This window comes from Pseudochaenichthys georgianus, chromosome 3 (genome assembly GCF_902827115.2).
Source record: "Pseudochaenichthys georgianus chromosome 3, fPseGeo1.2, whole genome shotgun sequence".
Lineage (NCBI taxonomy): Eukaryota > Metazoa > Chordata > Actinopteri > Perciformes > Channichthyidae > Pseudochaenichthys > Pseudochaenichthys georgianus.
Window position 1 is genome coordinate 53,392,149 of NC_047505.1, and position 10,346 is coordinate 53,402,494.

General features: G+C 41.4%; 1 protein-coding gene across 1 annotated transcript in view; it reads left to right on the forward strand.

Annotated features, from left to right (window-relative positions):
- sv2ba (synaptic vesicle glycoprotein 2Ba) overlaps positions 1 to 9,881 on the forward strand; it is a 33,981-nt gene extending 24,100 nt beyond the window's left edge. Inside the window, 13 exon segments of the mRNA XM_034110545.2 lie at positions 1,435 to 1,548; positions 2,825 to 2,913; positions 3,721 to 3,885; positions 5,075 to 5,208; positions 5,725 to 5,774; positions 5,776 to 5,869; positions 5,872 to 5,895; positions 5,898 to 5,924; positions 7,673 to 7,692; positions 7,694 to 7,726; positions 7,728 to 7,778; positions 7,780 to 7,841; positions 9,698 to 9,881. Of these exon segments, the coding sequence (XP_033966436.2) occupies positions 1,435 to 1,548; positions 2,825 to 2,913; positions 3,721 to 3,885; positions 5,075 to 5,208; positions 5,725 to 5,774; positions 5,776 to 5,869; positions 5,872 to 5,895; positions 5,898 to 5,924; positions 7,673 to 7,692; positions 7,694 to 7,726; positions 7,728 to 7,778; positions 7,780 to 7,841; positions 9,698 to 9,881 (1,047 nt within the window).
- The last annotated feature ends 465 nt before the right edge of the window (positions 9,882 to 10,346 follow it).

A 10,346-nucleotide genomic window follows, 5' to 3' on the forward strand; every position in this document is an offset into this window, starting at 1 on the left:
TCTCTCTCTCGGTCACACGACGTTCCCCCTCTCTCTCGGTCACACGACGTTCCCTCTCTCTCTCGGTCACACGACGTTCTCTCTCTCTCGGTCACACGACGTTCCCTCTCTCTCTCGGTCACACGACGTTCCCTCTCTCTCTCGGTCACACGACGTTCTCTCTCTCTCGGTCACACGACGTTCCCTCTCTCGGTCACACGACGTTCCCTCTCTCTCGGTCACACGACGTTCCCTCTCTCTCTCGGTCACACGACGTTCCCTCTCTCTCGGTCACACGACGTTCCCTCTCTCTCTCTCGGTCACATGACGTTCCCTCTCTCTCTCGGTCACACGACGTTCCCTCTCTCTCTCGGTCACACGACGTTCCCTCTCTCTCTCGGTCACACGACGTTCTCTCTCTCTCGGTCACACGACGTTCCCTCTCTCTCCCGGTCACACGACGTTCCCTCTCTCTCTCGGTCACACGACGTTCCCTCTCTCTCTCGGTCACACGACGTTCCCTCTCTCGGTCACACGACGTTCCCTCTCTCTCGGTCACACGACGTTCCCTCTCTCTCGGTCACATGACGTTCCCTCTCTCGGTCACATGACGTTCCCTCTCTCTCGGTCACATGGCGTTCCCTCTCTCTCTCGGTCACATGACGTTCCCCTCTCTCTCGGTCACATGACGTTCCCTCTCTCTCTCGGTCACATGACGTTCCCTCTCTCTCGGTCACATGGCGTTCCCTCTCTCTCTCGGTCACATGACGTTCCCTCTCTCTCTCGGTCACATGACGTTCCCTCTCTCTCGGTCACATGACGTTCCCTCTCTCTCGGTCACATGACGTTCCCTCTCTCTCTCGGTCACATGACGTTCTCCCTCTCTCGGTCACATGGCGTTCCCTCTCTCTCTCGGTCACATGACGTTCCCTCTCTCTCTCGGTCACATGACGTTCCCTCTCTCTCGGTCACATGACGTTCCCTCTCTCGGTCACATGGCGTTCCCTCTCTCTCTCGGTCACATGACGTTCCCTCTCTCTCTCGGTCACATGACGTTCCCTCTCTCTCGGTCACATGACGTTCCCTCTCTCTCTCGGTCACACGACGTTCCCTCTCTCTCTCGGTCACACGACGTTCCCTCTCTCTCGGTCACACGACGTTCCCTCTCTCTCGGTCACATGACGTTCCCTCTCTCTCTCGGTCACACGACGTTCCCTCTCTCTCGGTCACACGACGTTCCCTCTCTCTCTCGGTCACATGACGTTCCCTCTCTCTCGGTCACATGATAGTAAAAGACTATTTATTTTTCCAAAACTCTAATTTCTTAATCTAAAATAGTTCATATATAAAGTGCAAATGCTCGACTTTATCTCACAATAACGTATTATTTATCGTGTTGGACTGAAATGAAAACTTCACTGTGTTCATATCCAAACTCCTCTCTCTTTTGTGAAGGCGACCAACATCAAGACTCCACAGACTGAGGAGGACGATTTCATCGAGATCCAGAGCGACACGGGGACGGCGTTCCAGCGCTGGACCGTCCGTCACATGACCATGCTGCAGCAGGTCTGCACGTCATACATTATAGCACTTACTTGTATCGACATAACACATGCGATCCCATCTACCTCATGTGTTGATGATCCTATGTGCTCAATTCAATTTTTCAATTTAGTCAATTTATTGAACATGTCAGAAACAAAAAATTTAACAATAATATATATATTCTCATTTTTTCACTCAGATTAATAATTATAACAAAGTACCAAAAAATAAAAAAAAATAACAAAAAAAATAAAATAAAAAAATATATAATAATTTTCAGATAGTCTCTGTTCATGTTCAACAGGGGCAAGAAGAAGCTTAAAAAACGTTTCTGGTCCTCCCCCCTCTAACATATATTTTTCTTATAAAACATTAGGTCATCGTCATCAGCGACATGTTCGTCTTGTTAATCTTTTTTTTTTTTTTTACAAAACAATCAGAAAGAAATTACTTTTTACAATTACAAGAAATAACAACAAATGGGATTTTACAGGTCCTGTTCATAGCTCTTCATGATGCTTGTAGATAATATCAGATAAGAAGAACTTTATTGATCCCAATGTGGGAAATGTTCGTGTTGCAGCAGCATGAAAAGACATGGCATTGTACAATACAAATGTAAAGACAAGAAATAAACAAGAAAGTCGAAAACATACATGTTGAATTTACAAATTAACAATAACAAGACATAAAGCAAGGTATTAAGTATGTGAGAGATGGAATATTAAATATTAAACTCAATATATGCATTTAAATGTACAGTGAAGAGAAAAACTATGGAGCATCTTATGTGGTCAATCCCTAAATAATTAAACTTTCTGCACACTCATACATGATAAGACTTGTTAACATGTTACCCCGGCGACTCCAAGTATATCAGAATGAAGTTTATTTAGGTCTGCACATCATTCCTAGATGATAACACCTACTTGTATCTACATAACACGTGTACAACATGTACAATATTACCCTCATTTGAACCTTTTCCGAGGAAGTATTTGGGATGGATACCACTAAATCCATATAATTTAGTTCTGGGATTAGACTCTTATTTTGAACGCAGACACATGTAAATGCACACCTCACAATATTACACAAATAGTGTAATTATATTTGAGCATCATTTGAAAAACCGTTATCCAATGTGTTAAAAGGAAGTCTTTGTCAGGGGCTGGTACCCAATAGCAAGTCAAACAGAATAATCATAAGTGTAGGTCTTTTATCATGTTATGACTCTGCGTGACTTAAACTGCACGTGTAGTTCTGAAGACCATATCTACCTGTGTGTGTGTTTCAGGTGATGGCTAACATCATGTCGCTCTCTGCCGCTGAGCTCCGGCTGCAGGGCCTCTTCCTGCTCATCGTCTGGTTCTGCCTGGCCTTCAGGTAGCTCTTTAAAACACGTCATATGACTTTAAATAATCCACATGTGTAACGACTGAGTGGAGGACTCAATAGCACGACTTAGGGACAGAGGCTTCGGTTACAAAGAAGGTCGATACAAGCAAAGGTTCGGTACACGGTAGGTCACTCAGGAAGGAAACCAAGACAGGCGAGGCCGGAACAGGGTCAGGTACACGTGGAAACTAAATACTAGAAAGAAAGTACTGCTGGAAAGAACAAAGATGAACTGGTACTGAGGGGCATGTGAACACAGACGGGGGGGATGATAACGGGACACAGGTGAGACTAATTAGGGATGGTTACACAGGTGGGGTTCAATCACAGGAAGGAAGTGGTGACACTGAAATGAGAGGAGAGGTGAGAAACAAAATAAAACAGGAATATCAGAATGATGACAACAAAATAACTTGCTGGCTCGGACCTTACCTTCAACTTAAAATCCCAATTATGAGTCAGTTATAAGAAATACATTTTCAAACCCTTATATACCATGATACTATAATATAAAAGCATGCACTATATCGTTGAGATTTAAGGCATACATATCCTAATATAATACATATACATCCCTACTAGTGGATATTCATTCAAATCATTTTAAGTATATGGGTGGATATTCTTATACTGTCACTGGAAATGTAAAATGTCCAAATCACAAAAAGAGGTTTTCTCACTTGATAATATCTAGATTTTAACATTGTTTTTGTTTATTTTGCTTAAGTATAGAAGTGTAAAAGTGTATATATGAAGGTTATTTAGTTTGTTTACATGTGTTTCTCTGTGCTTCAGCTACCACGGGCTGGGAGTGTGGTTTCCTGATATGATCAAATACATGCAGTACGAAGAGTACGAGTCCAAGGTCCGAGTGTTTCACCGAGAACGAGTCGAACGCTTCCACTTCAACTTCTCTTTAGTCAACCAGATCCACCGCGAGGGCGAGTACATCCACGACAAGTACGTTTCCTTCTCTCCGTCCCTAACATAATGCATATATTCATATTACATTTGCTCTTTAAAGGTCTCCTATCATGCGAAATGCACTTGTGATGTCTTCTCTCCATCACCATGTGTCCCCGGTGTGTCAGGGAACTCACGAAGCGTCAGAAAATAAAACCCTCTCTCTTTTCCTCCATAACCAAATCTTTTAAAAACGGGGAACAACGGAGCTGATCCAGATTTGCGTCCGATATGAATGTAATATCTGAAATGTGGACCCACGGGCCAATCAGAAACGTTGCTATCAGAAAACAATGCCTGACGTGTTTGGACGTAATATGGTCTTTGTTTACATTAGCATCGCTAACACTCAGAGCTAACCTGTACTGGAGAGCATGTGTGTGAAGAAGCAGGAAGTAAAAAGGAACTCACCTTGTGGTATAACCGGCAAGAGAGAAAGCTTTTGAGCTCCAGACTGTTTCAGAGAGAATCCTTGATGTGGTTTGGAACATGACATGTCGTTTAATCACGGCGGCATTCACTGGGATCTGCCGGTAGAATTCTGAGCAGGCATTGGCTCCACCCCCTATTGTTATCTTTTTATTTTTTAAAGCTAAATCAGACCATTTTAAATAGAGGAGTATGAGCATGAGGCTAGAATGGGTATCTGTTTGGTATTTTGAGCAAAACACATCAAAGACATGTTTTTTATAATTCTGAGACCTATATATTCCTAAACATTGTAAAATAGGAGACCTTTAAAGTCCACTTAGCAGTGGCGATACTTGACCAAGTTTTACTGGGGGGGCCAGGCTGGGGCCATTATTTCATGAGAGGGGGCACAATGAAAGCGGGTTAAAAAGACAAAGACATATAAAGTAATGGTGTAAAATAACATAAGTAAAGTAATTGGTATTGTTTTTTGTAAAGGTATTTTGTTTCAGTACATTTAAGTTACAATTTATTCAAAACATAAACAGTATTTGCTTTTATAGGTAATGAATAGTTTAATCTCCACTGTACATCCCGGGTCTCTGATTTGTATTTAGTTCCAATAAAATCGTAATATTGTAACCTTTTTTTTGGAGGGGGGCCACCGGGGGTTCCCTGGTCAGGGTTACGGGGCACTGGCCCCGGTTGCCCCCCCCTAGAACCGCCCCTGCACTTTAGGTTTCTGTTTGATGAGATTCCTTTTCCTTTCATTCAGGTTTGCAAACATTGAGATTAAGTCTGTGAAGTTCGAGGATTCTCTGTTTGAAAACTGCTACTTTGAGGATGTCAGGTCCACCAACACCTTCTTGAGAACTGCAACCATCAAGAACACCGTCTTCTATAACACAGGTACCATGCAGAATTAGTAAAAACATTTTAATATTACTTTTACTTTATGTGGATTTCTTAAAGTTTAGGGCTCAATAAATGTACTTATAAAAGACAAAAATAAACAGTTAAAATATTCATTTTGTGGGATCTTTGTTTAGTTTGATTTTATATTAGAGAAACAAAACAAATAGCATTGATGTGTTAATGTTAATGGTAATATCCACAATTCATTGGATGTATTTTATTTAAAAAAAAAAAGTTTAACTCACGGTTGCGAGATAAATAAATCTGGATATTATGATGATAGTTTGTTACAACATATTTCACTAACTTTGCTGCTCTCAGCTTCAGCCAGAATGTTGATTTAGTTCAAATAAAAAAATATATATAGTTTGAAACTTTAATGCTGCCATAAATGAGAAATTATTAATTAATACTTTGCAATGTTAATCATCCAGCTCTAAGAGTTACAATCATTTGTTTACAATGTAATTCAAAAATTGTTATCCTTAACATCCCTGTGTTCTCTGCAGAACCTCTGGGAGGAGAAGTTTAAAGATTGCAAGATGGAGAACACCACCTTCCTCCACCCCGAAGAAAGGCTGCCACCTGAACTTCCTGGAGGAAAACGACATCGTAATATATATGGTCAGCTTCCTGGGGAGTCTGGCCGTCTTACCGGGAACATCCTCTCTGCTTTGTTCATGACAAGATAGGAAGGATCCGAATTATAGGTGAGATCATCATGTGGAAACACATTATAGTTAGCATCGCAAGCAAGGGATTTTACATTGGCTTTTGGAAAATTTCAGAATAGAAACTCTGTGTCGAACATTTACGACGCTTAAACTTTCTGTTAAACCGGATAATCTCCACAGATTAACACCACTTTATGATTATTGAAGTAAAAAAGCTAATGTTGGGCTATAAAGGCACTACAGCACGGTCACATGACTTCACGTCACCACCGCTAAGCTAAGGCGGCTAATGTTTGGGCTATAAAGGCACTACAGCACGGTCACATGACTTCACGTCACCAACCGCTAAGCTAAAGGTGGCTAATGTTGGGCTATAAAGGCACTACAGCACGGTCACATGACTTCACGTCACCACCGCTAAGCTAAAGGGCGGCTAATGTTGGGCTATAAAGGAAACTACAGCACGGTCACATGACTTCACGTCCACCACCGCTAAGCTAAAGGCGGGCTAATGTTGGGGGCTATAAAGGAACTACGCACGGTCACATGACTTCACGTCACCACCGCCTAAGCTAAAGGAGGCTAATGTTGGGCTATAAAGGAACTACAGCACGGTCACATGACTTAACGTCACCACCGCTAAGCTAAAGGTGGATAATGTTGGGCTATAGAAGAACTACAGCACGGTCGACATGACTTCACGTCACCACCGCTAAAGCTAAAGGCGGCTAATGTTGGGCTATAAAGGAACTACAGCACGGTCACATGACTTCACGTCACCACCGCTAAGCTAAAGGCCGCTAATGTTTGGGCTATAAAGGAACTACAGCGCTGGTCACATGACCTCACGTCAACACCCGCTAAGCTAAAGGTGGCTAATGATGGGCTATAAAGGAACTACAGCACGGTCACATGACCTCACGTCAACACCGCTAAGCTAAAGGTGGCTAATGAATGGGCTATAAAGGAACTACAGCACGGTCACATGACTTCACGTCACCACCGCTAAGCTTAAAGGTGGCTAATGATGGGCTATAAAAGGAACTACAGCACGGTCACATACCTCACGTCCCACCGCTAAGCTAAAGGTGGCTAATGATGGGCTATAAAGGAACTACAGCACGGTCACATGACCTCACGTCACCACCTCTAAGCTAAAGGCGGCTAATGTTGGACGTGATGACGTTAGTAGTCGTCTCATTTAGACACTTTTTCACTCCGTTTTTAAATTCAACAGTGGGGTATTTACTGACAAACTTTATGTAGCAGCTTGTGTTAACCACAGACCCTTATTTCAGGCTGACAACAACAACAAACTTCCAGATGGGGGAACAGAACGTGCTAAGTGCTATCACATTCTTCCAGGTTTCAGGGCTAAATCCTGCAGCATTTTAGAGGTTTTCTTAAGGGCGAGACACGGCAGTCAAAACATTGTTTTTTTTGTCGGAAAAGAGATATCCAATATCCCTTCTGTAAAAGCCTTAGATGCTAATATGACTACAAAATGAAACAAAGAATTTTGAACCTGGCTTTATCCAAAGTTCCAGATTTCGATTCCTGAAATATGTTAAAATATTGGAATATTTAATGAGATAATGGGTCATTTGCATATTTAAACATGCTATTCAGAAAACTTGTAATACAAAAACAAATTGCCTTATTGTAAGTAATTAACTGGAGAAATGTCTAGCTGATATCTTTAAGTTAAAAAAAATGACCATATTCACCTGGGGTGTCTCGCCTTAAGTATTGTTTTTGACAAAAATCTGAATCTGTGTTTCCAGGTGGTTCTATGTTGGCGTCGGGCCGCCTGTACTTTCTTGCTGCTGCTGAGTTTCAGGTCAAGGAGCGGTAGATAGTTGGCAGTGTCTCTTCTACGGCACCAGCGTGGGCGGCCTGGAACGGCTTACAGGTCATTTCCGTGGAGCTCTACCCCCTCCGCCAAAAGGTAAAGTACAACTATCCCAACGGGGAAATATAAGAGAAGATAAGATAGGACTTTATTCATCCCGAAGGAAATTGTTGTGCCAAAGTTACAAAAATACAATAAACACAGCAGCACAAAAATAATACAACTGTACACTAACAGTGCGGTAAAAAGAGCAATTCAATAATTACAGGAAACATAGATGGTCACATAATTAATGTAAATTAACAGTAGTTTAGTAGTGCAAAAAACGTTATGTATCGAACATTATTAAGATCCAGAGATCCAGTCCAATATTGTCTCTACAACTTCCCCAAGTGTTTCTGCTAATTAACTGTTAGCTTCAATCTCAATATCAATGCTAGTTGAACACGACATGTTGACATTTCTATATGTTTTTATCTTTATCTTACTCCTATTGTATTATACTTGTTTTTGTTCCCTTGGTCAACTGAGGTCGGTTTTAAATGTGCTTAAGAGTGATATTGAACGGTTAGCTAAACCAGTGATTCGTGTACAGCTACAACAGAATGGTTTGGTTAAAAGTTTTCAAAGTCATGCTGCTTCATAAAGAGAATAAGAGCAGAACAAATATAAGCAATCATGTCAAAATGGAGATAAATGCTTTTAAAATAATAAACTGTGACCTAAAAACAGGAAACAACCGAAAAAGGAACAACAAACCGTTAACATCTGAAGCCATGTGGCTGGTTGTGACCGATACAAGTTAGCGTTGTTTTAGGAGTAAGAATTGTCAACCAAACAACATGGCCAATGTTTAATGGCACTTATTTTTTCTATGGCCCCAACTTGCAACCAAAGATCCAGGGAAACTTTGTCCTTTCTCCTGGCTGAGAATTGAACAAAGAAAATCTCATTCAACTGGACAAAAGACAACAGGTCATCTGATACGAGGCGCTTATTCATTTCGTCCAGCACACCTAGAACTTTCCTTTCTTGCAATATAATCTTTTTATATTCATGAGTCTGAATCTTTCTCCCCAAGGGGGGAAATAATGACTTGCACTGTGAAACACCATGTTTGAAATCAGCACTCGGCAGAGGTGGGAAGTAGTGGAGTAGCAAATACTTCGTTACTGTTCTTAAGTACATGTTTCTGCTATCAGTACTTTACTCCATTACTTATTTTTCTGACGACTTTTTACTTTTACTTCTTACATTTTGAAACCCAAATACCTGTACTTTCTACTTCGGACATGTTGAACTCAAATACCGGTAGTTTCTACTTCTTACATGTTGAACTCAAATACCTGAGTTTCTACTCTTACATGTTGAACCCAAAATACCTGTACTTTCTACTTCTCTCATGTTGAACCCAAATACCTGTACTTTCTACTTCTCTCATGTTGAACTCAAATACCTGTACTTTCTACTTCTCACATGTTGAACTCAAATACTTGTACTTTCTACTTCTCTCATTTCCCAAACAGCTGGTTCCTTTAGTCTGAATGTGTGTGGGTGCGTGGTCATTATTCTTTAGAGTCATTGCGTGCCTATTGGTTGGAACACGATCCGTGTATCCATCACTTCCTGGTCTTCTCTAAAGAAGAGGGACCAATGGAAACGTTGTCATGTTGCCGTTGTTCAGCATGGAAACATTCATTAGCTAACAATGACATTATTGTTCTATTAATATAAAGGGAGGTCAGGTACTCTTTAAAGCAGCTGCTAGCTATGGGTACTTTTTACTGAAGTACACTTCAAAGCCTCTTTACTTTTACTTGAGTAAAGAACTTTAGTCAGTACTTCTACTTTCACCAGAGTATTTTTAAACACGAGTATCTGTACTTCTACTTGAGTAAAGGATGTGTGTACTTTTGCCATCTCTGGCACTCGGTAATATTTCTCTGTGTCTCTGCAGGGGGACGGCGTTCGGTATCCTGAACGGGATCTGTAAGTTTGCCGCCATCCTCGCCAGCTTCATCTTCGCCAAATTCATCGGCATCACGAAGATAGTCCCGATCTTCTTGGCCTTCGCTTCGCTCGTCTGCGGAGGTTTGGTCGCCCTGAAGCTGCCGGAAACTCGGGAGAAAATCCTCCAGTGAACAGCCAAACTCCTGCAGCATCCACCGCTGTATCGCTACGAGGAAAAGCTTTTTGGGAAAAGTGTATCAGCTTCAACTGAATTGGTTGCTGTGTTATAATTTAAAAAATTGAAAACCTGTCTGGTTGCCTACGTGAACCTGTGGTTGCTTTCTATTCCCTCTGTGAGCTCCTCAGGCTCCTGTTAAACAAAACTAGTGGTTCCTTTTTTTCATTTACTCTCCGTCCTCCACACTGATGAACTGAAGCGTTGATTTTAACTAAATGTATTATGTCAACAAACTCCACATAACTTTATTAGGTTAGCTGAAAACAATCATTTACATAGGTTCAACTTATATGATTGCTTTTAACTAACCTAATACAGTTATGGGAAATTGTTGACATAATGCACTTCAGTGTACACACACACACACAACTGTAGCAACATGTGTTTTGTTTGAGGTTTGGTGTAACAGAATACGAGA